Below are 13,482 nucleotides of genomic sequence, written 5' to 3'. Positions count from 1 at the left end.
AGGCAGCGGGCAGGGAAGGACAGGAGAGGCCGGGAAGCGAGTGGGCCCAGGCCCCTCCAGCACATCCGGCGGGTCCCGACCCTTGTTTTCCAGGGGTCATGAACATGACACCCTAAAATATACAAGTCCACCAACTGATTATAAGAAAAACAGCATAAATTTTTTTACAGCCACCAAAAGGTCCAAAGCGCCACTTTCGGGCCGGGGCCTGCGCCCACCAGGTCACTCAGCGTCCAGGGCAGGGCCACGGCCCAGAGCCACCCCAGCCACCAGGGAGAGGGAGCACCCTGCGGGGAAGATCCAAATGCTGAGGGTCCCCGAGGCGGCTGAGTCGCCAAACTCGGCTGTCCACAAGGATGACTCTGCTGCTGCTTGACCACCATCCCCGGTGCTGTGCGGGGGAGTAGAGGGCCACCGGGGGCTCATGTCATCCCCGCCCCCCCAGGGCCCTGGGGAAATGTCAACCCTCACACCATGACCCTGGGGAAAGGCCTGGGGTGCACCCCCCCCTCGCGACGAGTCCCGGCCTTTCCCAGGGCCCTCGGCTAAGGCTCACAGCCTCTCAATGACTTAAATGGCCAAAATAAAACAGCGACATGTTTATGACCATCCATTCTTAGTCTCGTCACAGAAACACTCCTCTCACCCACACCTACCGTCTGCCCAAAATACCTGCGCGCTCCTCCACACCGCAGTGCAGGAAGCTGGGCTCCAACTTTTCACCTGACCAGGGTCCAGCAGAAAACCGCCCCTCAACAGGGGGCCTGAGTGCTGGGCGTGTGGGCCGGCGCCCTGGGGGCCTCGGGGACCTGGGCCACGCTGGGCGTCCCTCTGCTCATTCAGGACGGGACCGGGGCGAGGACAGGCCGGGGCAATGGCCACTGGTCAGCGACCCTCCTCAGGCTACTCCTGGCACTCGATGACGGTGACAGGCACCTGCACGCTCACACGTCGGGGCCCCACGCACTCAGGGGGTGCCGTCCCCTGACCCCTGCGGCCGGCCGGAGGCAGGAAGGGGGTGATGTCACCCGCGAGGACATCCTCTGCGTGTGCAATGTCAACAAACGAGAGCAGCGTGTCATCCCTTTCCGCCCAAAGGGCGCCGGGGCAGGGAAAACCAGAGCGCGCCCGAGTGTCCCCTCGCCTGAGAGCTACGGGCCCGGGGAAAGGTCTGGCTCCCACGCGAGACACCGCCAGGGCCAAGGGAAGGTTCTAGTACGCCAAGGAGCACACGAGCCACCTCTCCCCGCATGGCACGTGGGCGCCCAGGGCGGCCACTCTCCCTTTCTGGGTGGAAAGGCATATGGGCTGCTTCTCCCCAGCCGGCAGGAGCACAATTTAAGGAAATTAGAGAAAGTCAAGGTACCCGGCTCCCTAAATATGGCTGACGGGGAGGCAGCAGCCGGGAGGAGGACGCGAGTTCTCTTAAAAAAGAAATGGAAAGTTTATTTCCAGGAGGGTTCACAGACTCCCGCGTGCGGGCGGCCGAGCGGGGCTCCGGGAGCGTCCCCCGAGCCCGCGCCCCCGCGGCGGCCCAGCGCGGGGTCCCCTCCCACCCGGCGGCCTCGCGCCCCTTCCGCGGGGCCCGGGCCCGGCCTCTCGCCGGCAGCCCCGGGCCGGGGGCCGGGGGCGGGGCAGGGCCGGCCGGCCGCGGGGCGGGCCCGGCTTCCCCGCGGGACGGGGCCCCCGCGGGCGCCGAGGGGAGCGGCCGGCCCGGAGCACCGGCCCCCGCCCGGGAGCGACTTCGGGCCGCACAGGCCCCGCCGTGGCCGGCGCGGGCGGCGCACGCGGGCCGAGTCCCCTTGTCCGGGCGCCCGGGGTCACCGGCGCGGCGGCGGCGGGGGGCCGGGGCCGGGGCCGGGCGGGGCGCGGGAGCCGGAGGGCGGCGGGGCTCGGCCGCGCGACCCCACCCTCGGGCGCCGGGCGGCGGCGGGCGCCGGGCCAGGGCGCGGGGGCGCGCAGGCCGGGGGTCGCGCGGGCCCCGGCCGCGGGCGCCGCGGGGGGCCCCGCCGGCCCCGGGGCGCCCGGCCGGGGAGCGGGGGGCGCCGGCCTGCGCCCGGGGCAGGGGCGGCCGCGCGCGCCGCCGAGCGCCCGAGGGGCCGGCCGGGCGCGGGCGCGGGCCCGAGGCGGGGAAACTTTCGGCCCGCGGCCCCCCCGGCGGCCGGCGCGGGGGGCGGGGGCCGGGCCGGGCCGGGCCGGGCCGGGCGCGGGGAAGCCCGGCGGGTGGGGGAGGCGCCGGCCCTCCCGCGCCGCCCCTCCTCCCGCGCCGCGGCTCCTCCTCCTCGCTGGGCCCGGCCCCCGCCCGCGCCCCCGCCGCCCCGCGCCCCCCGCCGCCGCCGCCGCCCGCCCGGCCGCCGCCCCCGCCCGGCCCGGCCCGCCCGGCCCGCCCGGCCCGGCCGCCGCGCTCCGCCCCCCGCCGCCCCCTCCCGCGGCCGCCGCGCCCCCCCCCGCCCCGCGCGCGATGCCCGGGATGTCCGGGCCGGCCCGCCGCCCGCCGCGCCCGGCCCCGCGCCGGCCCTCACCTTCCGGCTTGTTTTCGGCAGCCATTTCCCCTCCGCGCGCCACATCCTCCTCCTCCTCGCGACCGGGACCCCGCGCGCGCGCCTCGTACCGCCGCCGCCGCCGGCCCAGCCACCCGCCGCCGCCGCGCACCCGCCCTGGCCCCGCCCCGCGGCCCACGCACTGCGCCCGTTGGGCCGCGCGCCTGCCACTCCTCGCGCCCGCCGCCAATCGCGCCGCACCAGGGGTCTCACTACTCTCCGGGAGGAGCGTCCCGTCCGCCCGGCCCATTGGCCGGTCACCACCCCACGGGAGGAAGGGATTGGCCGGGAATCGACGCCCCCTCCCCGCCCACTCCCAGGAAAGCCCGCCTCCCGGACCTAAACAAAGCTTCCCAGTGGCCAGGGCCCGGAAGAACTGCCCAATCCGCACGGGGCCGACACGGAATATTTCCTCGAGGCCGAGACGTGGCGTTTTGATTGGGCGTTACTGCAGTGTTTCCCAGGCCGGCCAGACCAATCAAAGGGGGTTCCCGGAACTCGGGAGCGGCGACGGGAAGCCCCGCCCCCGAGCGTGACCGTCATGAGGAAGGCGCTCGCTCATTGGCGCGCTGGGGCTTTTCCCGCGTGCTCCCGGGGCTGAAGGACGTTCCCGGGGAAGCCGCTGCCGGCGCGTGGGGTCCCGGGGGCGGCGCCGGGCGCGACGGCACCTCCGCGTCCCGGCCGCCGGCCGCGGCCGAGGGGCGGCGGGCCCGGGGCGGCGGGCGGAGGCGGGCCGCGCGGGAGCGGGCGCGGGCGGCCGGGCCCGGCGTCGCGGCCGGCCGTGGGGAGGGGCGCGCCCGCGCAGGCCCCGCCCCGCCGCGCAGGCCCCGCCCCGCCGGCCGCCCCGGGGCGCTCCGCTGTCCCCTTTCTGGCGGCTGAAAATACGGAACTTTATTTCGGTCACGTCGGCCACGTGACCCGCGGCCGGTGACTCACCGACGCCGTCCCGGGACGCGGCCGCGCGGCGTCGCCGAGGGACGTCCGAGCCGGGCGCCGCCTGGAGGGCGAGGCCGCGCGCCCCGGTCGCCCCGCGCCGGACCCGGACCCCGGGCGGACGGGCCTCCCCGCCCCCGGCTGGACTCCGGCCGCCGCCGCGCGCACGTGCCCGGGCCGGGCGGGGCCAGGCGGGCTCCCCGCCCCTCCAGACCCCGGGGAAGCCCGGCGGGAGGCGGCCCTGGCCTCGGCGGGGCCTGGGGGTCCCCCCCCCGCGGCGCCCGGCCTGGGCGGCCCGTCCCGGCCTTCGCCGGGGAGCAGGAGCCCGAGGCCTTCCGAAGTGAGGACGCCCGAAGCCCGCCCGCCCCGGCCCGTCCGCGGCCCCCGAGCCTCGAAACCCGCAGAAGCCTCCTGGAGGGGCGGCGGGTTCGAGACCCGCGTCCTGCAGAGACCCGCTGGCGACCCGGGCGGGGAGCGCGGCCGGGGGAGAGCGGGCGGGTCGGAGGGCGCGCGGGCCTGGTGAAAAGCCTTGTTCCGGCGTGTATTAAAAGCCGTAAAAATGCCCGCATCTCCTGACCCAGGCGTCTTACTTGTGGGAATCTATTCTAAGGAAATAACACTAAATGCCAAAAAAGCTGTATGTGTGAAGGTATTCTTCACAGGATCGCGGTATTTATGACAACAAAAAATTGGAAGCTTTCTAAATGCAATAATGTGGGATCTTTAGTAAGTCAATCGTGTTATGGCCACACAAAGGAACAATATGATACGCGCACATGTCAGAAAAAAGAAAGGTTTACCCGTTGCTACACCGGAGACGAAAAGGCGTTCAAAATGATGGTATTCATTTAATATAAATAATAGGATTATAGGCATAAACACTGCATTTTGTAAACAGACTGATATAAAATACACCCAAGAAGTGACATTGGGGGGTTGGGAGCGATTTTTCTTATTGTCTCTCTTTTCTGTGATACAGTCCTAACATAACTATGTGGCTCTTCTAATTAAAATATTTAAATTAAAAATTAACTTCTACTTAAATGAAGTTATTTCGGTAGAAGTTATTTCTACTACTGAGGCACTCTTAGCTCCTGAGATTATCGAAGACAGCCGAGTGTCTCCCTTGTAGGGCTCACAGCCCAGGTGGGTTAACCAGCATCAGCAAGGTCAAGGCACAGGGTGAAAGGAGGAAAAGGTAACAGATGTCACCGGGGCCTCAAGGTCAGCCTAGACGCCCCCAGGTGCAGGAGTGCGGGGAGTCACGAGACTCTGTAGATCCACAAGGTCAAAACTGTTTTCCTAATAATACTATGTCAGTCTTTCACGTGTGTACAGTAGAACTTTCCAGAGACTACATGGTATTGATAGCAGAACACGCTGAGAGCACAAGCAGCCCGCTACCGGGAGCAGCATAGGAGTCGTTAATGCAAAACTTAATGCCACCCTCACTGGGAATTTTTTGTTTTGGAAATTTGTTATTTATCATTTGAAATATATATGTTAATGTAATAGCATTGTAAGGGTTCCATTAACATGTAAAGGTTTATGGTTTTTAAGTAATCTAATATTTTTTGTTTCTGTATTGCATGTACATTCTAGATGACCCATAACTTCTATGTGGTAGATAAACAAATCATATCAACAAAAGCTCTTAGAGGTCCTCAATGTCCTTTGTAAGAGTAAAGACCATGGAGTCTGAGAACTGCTGAGTTAGAGGATGAGGTGTGTTTGGGGGCCCCAGCGGATTGGTGTCTTAGGCTGCTCTAACAAGGTACCAAATTGCAGAAAATATTTCTCACTGCTCTGGAATTTCCATTGCCAATGCAGAGAGAAGGAAGCGGTCTCTGACTCTTACTAGGGCACTAATCCCGTCATGGAGCCCCACCCCAGAGACGTCCTCTAAACCCCCCTCCTCCAAGTATCCTGTGGAAAACGGCTTCAACCTCTGAGTTTGGGAAGGGCGGACACATCCAGTCTCAGCAGCCGGTGCCTGTCTTAGATTGCTTTTGAAGAGGAGAGAGTCATCATGGAAATGTGAACATTGTTATTAGGAAAATAGTTTTGACCTTTTGGATCAAAGGCAGTCCAGGGTGTTAACTGAGTTAACAAGGAAGGAGCCAGAGAAATGCTGGTCACCCCTCTGCTGAACGCTTGTCCGTTTTGGTCTTAGCATTCTTCAAGGAGAGAAGTCTACTGTCCAGGAACAGATGCAGATAAGTAAATAATGGGGATATTAGACAGTTATGTTTTTTTAAGATTTGTTTTATATATTTTGGATACAAGAGCTGGGGTACAGGCCAGAGGCGTGGGGGGCTGAGAGGATTCACCAGAGGCAGAGTGGGGAGCAGAACAGCCGGATCCACTGAAATACACTGCTGAGGGGAGCAGCAGGGAGACAGGAGAGGTCTGCTGCGCCATGTGGGTAGCTCCCTGGCTGGGGACCGAACCCCTTGCTGCAGTGGCTGCTGATAGCTTTATAGTACTGAGACCCAACCCCTTATGCCACCAGGGAAGCCCTAGATGGCTACATTTTATATGTATTCTGGAAAGTGGAAGGGACCACGTCTTATTGCTGGTGCTGATGATACTAAAAGCTTGGGCTAGCTTCCTTAAAATGGATGCTACTGAAGCTCCCTTTTACTGGATTTAAAAAGAAAAGCGTGAACTGAACCCATTTCAGACACTCAGAGATGCCTAAAAGAGACTCTAAAAGGAAAACTCACCAGACCACTTATTTCACCCAAACTGAATAAGAAAGAAACTAATGTTTCCAGCCATGCCTTCTTTGGCTTTGAAAGGACTGCAGTGTGAAAAGCAACAATGTCTACTTCCAAAAACCCTTACCTTTTCTCTATTTTTTTTTTAATTTCACGTCTTGATAGATTTGCGTGCAGTTATAAGAAAGAATGCAGAGACCCTGTGTCCCCACGCCCTTCAAGATAAAACAATGAGAATGTGTGAGCTTTGTTAAAACAAACCCTTCACCAGGGGTTCTGTGCGGCCCCTGCTTTCTCTTGCTCGTCTCTGCACCCGCCGCCTCTGTTGAGCAATGAGGTCACCATCTTCAGCTTGACATGTTTGCCATTAGTTTGCAGAGACCCCAGATATACTGAGCTAGTTGACCCTTGAAGGCTTGAGTTTGAATTTGAACATTCAAAATAGAATTTGAACATTCGAGGCCTGGAGTAAGGTTCGGAGTCTATGAAATTTTGAAATGAGATCGTAATTTCATTCCTTCAGTATTTGCTGATGTGGCTCCAAAATCAGAATGGACAGCAGGTCCCAGGACCAACCACATCACTTCTAATGGTTTTGTTTTCTTTTTAGCAGTAAAACCTAGAACAGCATATTATCCTTTGCCTTGCAAGTTTTAAGAGATGTTGCTTAAATGATACTTAGGATCATAAAACCTTTCTACATTGTCCAGCTCTTGAAAAAACACCCCCTCCCCATGCACCTGCTCTCCAGAGACCCTCCTTGGAGTTACAGCGAAGTGCCCTTGCTCGGATATGGCTGGTTTCTTACTCTGCTTAAAGAGACATCCCAGTGTTTTTGGACTTGTCCTTTAAACCGAAGCATTTCCCCTCCTCTTGAGCCTGCCGATATTACAGTTGAAAGTTCCTTACTGAATCTGAATCCAGGACCAAAGAAATGACTTCTGATTCCAGTAGGCAAAGATACATATAGAAGTTCATGATTTCCAAAGGTAACAGCTTTAGGGGTCCAGGATGCCACCTCTGTGACCTGACCCAGAGAGATGTCAGTAGAGTCCCCCAAGTCTCGGTAGAGCAAAGAGTTGGGGACAGCAGTCTAGCTGGAGGGAGGGGCAAGACGACTTCAGCGTTTGCGCAGTGAGGTCCGTTGTCTGTTCGTTTGGGATGGATGTAACAAGGTTGTTCAGATCGCCCCAGCCACCTCTGAAGACTGGGGAGGTGGATTGGAGGGCTCATCTGCCTTGCTTTGATTTGTGTATTGTCTTACTTATTTGCCTTCCCAATGTAACCCATTTTGACTCCCAGGCTTCAAGGAAACTTGGTTTAATCCTTGTTGAAAGTAAAATAACCTTTGTCCAAACCCCAAAGGAACACCCAAGAAAACTCAGAACCACTGCACTCCACTGCGGTAAATAAAAAGGGTGCAGGCTCAGAGCCATCTAACTATCAAAGAGAGGAACAATTTGTTTTTCTTTAAGCAATAAACTGTGGGATATTATGTAGCCGTCAAAAAGATAGAAGTAAAGTAAAGCCATAGCGCCCCTATGGAAGTTTCTCGGACTTAAATGTTTTAAGAGGAAACCAGTAAAGCACAAAGCATGACATAAGCTCTTCTCATACTTAAACAGACATAGTGTTTATTACATAGAAAAGATATTCTTCTGTATATATAGAAAACATTTCAGGAAAAATAGCTAGAAATTTAACTATTACCTGTAATTACCTTTGAGGGTGGAACAGAATACAAATGAGGTTTACTCTTGATTTGATGTGGTTTACATTTTTTGCCATGGGCACTCATCCAACAAACATTGATTGTGTGGCTACAATAGCCCATGTGGCATGAGGTGCTGAGCTATAGCCGTAACAAAATAGATAAAAATCCCTGCCCTTGTAGAGCCGACATGGAGGTGGGAAAGACAGGTGACGAGCAAGCAGGCATTTGATCAGATGTCAGAAAATGACAAACACTTACAGAAAAATGAATTTGAAAGAGAAGGTGGGGTGTGAGGGCACTGTTTTAGGTAGGGTCGGTTCAGGGGCATCCTCCCTGAGACCTGAAGGAAGTGGGAGCAAGCCATGAGTTTGGGGTGAGGTACAAAACATTCTAGACAGAGAAATGGCAAGTGAAAAGGCCATGAGGCAAATACACTTGGTGAGTATAAGACCTGCAATGAGGCTATGGGGAGAGGTGCTAATGTAACAGGGGGGTCCCCAGGAAAGGGAGACGTTCCAGATTTCCAGCCCCATCCAAAAGAAGGGTGGAGCTGAGCAGGGAGAAGAAGCTGCAGAGGTGTCTGAGGAAGGAAGGAAGCAGGATGGAGAGCCAGGAGACCTAGAGGAGGCACAGGCAGCCGAGAGACATGTGAAGAAACTACACTTGCCTTTTGGTCATGGACGGGGTGACACAGATGTGGGTGAGACCCGTGGGAAGGTGACAATGGCGGTTTTTGTCTTGATTGTGATTTTGCTCTTTCCCTCCCAGACTTGTCTGGTTGTTTCTGATCCTTTTCTATGGGTCTTCACTGGAAGGTGCTTTAGATGTGTGGCAGGCTTTGGGGCCTTGCTCTGGGCCAATCCTGTTTGGGTGGACTTTTACCTACAAGGGGAGGGGTAACTTTGGGTTCTTGATTTAGAAACTATATTCTTTGCCTTTCCTGTATTGTTTACTAATCGTATTAAAGCTCCTCTTCATTAAAGTCTCATATGTTTTGTGTTGATGCGGCGGATGGCAGAACCCATTTAGAGCAGGCAGGTTTGCAGGGTCTGGGGTGCCCCTCTCCCTGCCCTGTAACGCTAGGACAGGAATCCAAGAAGAACAGAGGCCAGACCACGTCAGACTCTGAAATCCATGATGAAATCTTTGCGTTGACTCTGGGGTCCTTGGAAGCTAGAGGATATTGAGCTGGGATGATGTTATTATCTCAGGGGGGTTTTGAAAGGATCGCTTGGCCATGATGTGGAAAATAAACTGCAAGGGAGCAAAAGGAGGCAGAGAGATTCCTTAGGAGTGTGTAGCTGGCATTGGTCTTGATGGTGGCTTAAATAAGGTGTAGTTGTTGTTTCTGGTGGCTGCTATAACAAATTACAACAGAAGGAAATTCTCTTACAGTTGCGGAGGCCAGAAATCAGTTTCACTGGGCCAAAATCAAGGTGTTGGCAGGGCTGTGCACCCTCCAGAGGCTCCAAGGAAAATCCTCCCCCAGCCGCCCCCAGCCTCTCATGGCTGCTTATGTTCCTTGGCTTGTGGCCACATCACTCTCATCTCCAAGGTCAGCATTTTCAGCATTTTCATCTCTCTATTCCATCTTCACATTTGCCGTGTGTGTGTGTGTGTGTGTGTGTGTGTGTGTGTGTGTGTGTGAATTCTTTCTGTCCCTCTTGTAAGGAGACTTTTAATGGTATTTAAGTACAGACCACCCAGATAATCTCCCCATCTCAAAATCCTCAATCACATCTGCAAAGATATGACTCACCAAATAAGGTCACAAGTATGGGTTCCAGGGATCCTGAGGTGGTATCTTTGGGGACCATGATTCATCCTACCACACCAGAGGTCTGCAATTCTTTTCAGTAAAGAAACAGAAAACACATAAGCGGTCACAACTGCCACTGCAAAGCAATTATGGACAATATGTCAGAAATAGGCGTGCCTCTGTGCAACTCTAGCCACACAAACTGGGGCCAAGACATAGTTCGACATGGAACTCGTAAGAGGCAGCTGGACTTGGAAGTTGGGTTGAGAGTAGAGATAACTGCTCAGATTTTGCCAAAAGATGGGGTGTGAAATATATAAGAAAGGAAAGCTTTGGGCCAATGTTTGACTTCTTTGGCCTGAACAATAGCATTACTGGTGTTGTCACTTAAAGAACAGGGAGGAGCCAGGTAGGACAGACATCCAGGATTCCGTTGAGGACATATTAGTTCTGAAATGCCAAGTGGGTACCCTAGTGGACTCATCAAGGAAGTAACTGGATGTATGCACAGAGGGTACAGCTCAGTGATGCAAATTGGGGAGTCATCAGTATTTGATTGTATCTAAAATCATGGGTCTGGGGCCTCCGTGGTGGCGCAAGGGGTTAAGATGCAGCACTATGAAGCTATCCACAGCCACTGCAGCACAAGTTCGATCCCCAGCCAGGGAGCTGACCCACATGGCACAGCGGGCCTCTCCTGACTCACCCACTGCTCCCCTCAGCATTGTATTTCGGACAGTCTGCCCGTTCTGCTCCCCACTCTGTCTCTGATGAACCCTCTCACCCACCCACCACTGCACTCAGGCCTATACCCCAGTTCCTGTATGCATAAATAAATAAATCTTTAAAAATAAAATAAAATAAACCCATGGGTCTAAGGGTTTCCTAGGTGAGGAAATATAACTCACTATTCTACTCAATGGTAATTTTCAAAAAGATGTTTAAAAATCATGACACACCCGAAGATAAGTATGTGTCAAGAATTTTCTTTAGCCCTTTAATGAGGGAACTAGTAAGATGGCTACTAGTTACTAGTCAAAGGTTCAAAAGAGGATTTGCAGAAAGAAGTATAGGTCTGGGCAGGCACGAATCCGTGCTGATGCTGAAGTTATACTCAGCTTGAAGTGCCTCGTATAAAAGGAAGTCTGCGGACTTGGTGATCTTGGACAAGGATCTGAAACCATAGGAGAAATGTCTTGGTATTGGAGTCATTACAATGAGCTTGTTATTTTCTTTATGTCTTTAAGCGAGTGCTGTATCATAAAATATTGACACTTGAAAATATGGTAGACATTGGCAGCAAGATAAGAAATCACACCCACACAAATGAATGTGTGCTGAAAGTTGCAAAATTGGCTCATCTCCTGTAGAAAAATAGTGTCACATTGGAGGTTATTTTTTCTACTGGGCAAAAACCAGTTGCCTCTCTGGGCAGTAATCATTTGCATTGCTATCGGAATTTTACTGCCCCAAGTCCATGGAATAGCCCAAGGTGTTAACTGCTACAGCTGCAGATCCCCCCTGAAAGATCCTCAAGGCCATGTCCGGGAATTTTTCCTGTCACTGTCATTCAGCATTTATTGAGCACCTACTAAGTGACAAGCACTCTGTGTGATTAAAGTGCCACACTGAACAAAACCCAGATCCCTGGGTTTCTCATTGTTTGCCTCCTAATGGAGGGGGGGCAATCATAATTATAAGGACAGGAGAATTATAAAGACAGTCTACAGTATGAGAGGCCATCCATGGTATGAAAAGTGAAGTGGGGCGTCAGAACTCCAGTGTTGGGGAGATGCAACTTTAGATAGAAATGGTGGGGACCTCCCCGGTGGCGCAGTGGTTGAGCGCTGGGTTGCGAAGCTGCCCGCGGCCTCCAGCGCCGGTTCGATCCCCGGCTGCTCCCCGGCCACCGGAGGAAGGTCCCACATGGCGGCAGACCTCTCCTGCCGCCCGCTGCTCCCCTCAGCAGTGTGCTTCGGTCCTTCTGCTTGCTCTGCTCCCCGCTCTGGCTCTGGTGAATTCTCTCACCCTCCCGCAGTTCTGACTGTATCCAATGCTTGTATAAAATAAATAAATAAATCTTAAAAAAGAAGAAACAAGTGTATAAAAAAATAAATAAATAAATAAATAGAAATGGTGGGTGCAGAAGTCATTAAGAAATTGACATGTGAGCCAAGATTCAAAGGAGGGGAGGGAGTCCCCCCCTTTGGCGATCTGAGAAGGGGATCTGAGAAGACTGTTTAAAATATAAAATGAGTTCATAAATTTTAAAAGTTTCATTTTTTTTCATTAGTAAAGACCAAAAAAAAAAATGTAAGCAGTGAAATTTGAATCATGAATTAAATCAAAATAGTTCATTTTCCTGCCTGCTATATGTCTTTTCAAGTTCTATGCAGACTGCGATGCTGTGAGTATAAATGTTAAAGCAAAAGAATATTTAACAATCCTGATGTCTTCTCCCTTTCACAGTGAAAACGGGCTCTTTCTGTACTGGAGGGGAGTCCCGTCACTCAGCATTATCCCATCCTTGCCCTCCCGGGAACAAAGAATCTGACTGCCCATGTGACACTACCTAAAGGGAAAATTAAAATTTGAGTAGCAAATAGCAATTCAAAAATAGGTTTCTTGAAAGAGAATTTGCTAGTCCCTGAAACTACCGCTCCCCAGTAGACCAGGAAGTCCTGATCTGATTTTTTAAACTCTGCTGGAGAAAATGAAGTTTTGTTTCTCTCCTCTTTATTAGGCAGAGAAGGGGGGGCAGGGGGAGGCCTGGGATTATTTCCATTTTAATTCAGCTGGTGGAAAGCAGCACCCTAAGACTTGTGCGAAGAATGCACAAAGTCCAATTTTCTTCAGTGACAAAAAAATTCTGGCTTTTTCATCTTGTCAAACATAATCACTCACAGATAAAGCCAATTTGCTCTTTTGCCTTCGTTTTGGACTATTTCCTTTTGCCAGCCGACTAACGTTTTCTAGGGCAGGTTAGAATTAATCATTCAGCACCCTGAGATTTTTCAGGTCAGCCAGGGCTGAGGATTAGAAACAAAAACAAAAAAAAAAATTTACAGTTCACCCTCTAACAAAAGACCTCACACTTGGCCAAAAGTGGGCCACCGACCCCTTATGAGAACACTTCGGGACGTTTCACCAAACAGCCCACGCTTGATTCCTCACCTGTTCATCGGCATCCTAACGGGAAGTCATTTGTGCTAATTTTTCTGGAACTGGTGGTGGTTTTCTACCTTCCCCAGGCCCTGGCCATCAGCGACAGCAGCACTTGCTGGTTTTATCTCCCAACCTTCTTGGCCTTCCAGGGGTTCCCTGAGAGCCCCCTCAGACCCCTTGCAATTTCATTTGGCCAGCTTGGCACCCCAAGTGCCCACTCTCCATCCAGCACCAAGTGACCTAAAATGCCATGTTCTTTCCACTAATGGGCCCCTACTGCCAGCTTTGGTCTCACTCTGCTCAAGGAAAAAAAAAAAAAAATATATATATATATATATATATATGTATATACACACACACACATATATATACATATATATACATATATAGGCCACTCACCCTTCTTTCTCACATCTGGAGCCTCAAGCCCCAAAGGCTGGATGAGGTCCCAGCACCCGGGAGCGCCAGGCCAGGACCAGCCAGCGCGGCTAAGCCAGCCAGCCAGAGTTCTAGAACAAACGTCAAGGGATATTTGCTGCAAAGTGGCTCCAGAAATAATGTAAAATTGTTCTGTCCTTTTAAAAATGGAAAATGCCTTGGCAGGGTGATATATTATTTGCCTGGCTGCGTTTTCTCTCTGTCTCCGTCAAG

General features: G+C 53.9%; 1 protein-coding gene across 8 annotated transcripts in view; it reads right to left on the bottom strand.

Annotated features, from left to right (window-relative positions):
• Positions 1–2,767, bottom strand: part of CAMTA1 (calmodulin binding transcription activator 1) — a 637,675-nt gene extending 634,908 nt beyond the window's left edge. For 4 of the 8 annotated variants that reach the window (XM_054691789.1, XM_054691790.1, XM_054691787.1 and 1 more), the window contains exon 1: positions 2,523–2,646. In XM_054691789.1, the coding sequence (XP_054547764.1) occupies positions 2,523–2,567 (45 nt within the window). In that variant the 5' untranslated portion in view covers positions 2,568–2,646. Of the gene's footprint in view, positions 1–2,522 lie in introns of all 8 variants that reach the window. The other 4 variants (XM_054691788.1, XM_037500528.2, XM_054691791.1 and 1 more) reach the window with 2 other exon arrangements.
• Between the last annotated feature and the right edge of the window lie 10,715 nt (positions 2,768–13,482).

The sequence above is a fragment of the Talpa occidentalis genome, unplaced genomic scaffold, assembly GCF_014898055.3.
Source record: "Talpa occidentalis isolate TD23 unplaced genomic scaffold, MPIMG_talOcc4v2.1 talOcc4.9, whole genome shotgun sequence".
Taxonomy (NCBI): Eukaryota; Metazoa; Chordata; class Mammalia; order Eulipotyphla; family Talpidae; genus Talpa; species Talpa occidentalis.
The sequence above is the reverse complement of the archived record's forward strand: the minus strand, read 5'-3'. Positions and strand labels throughout refer to the sequence as shown.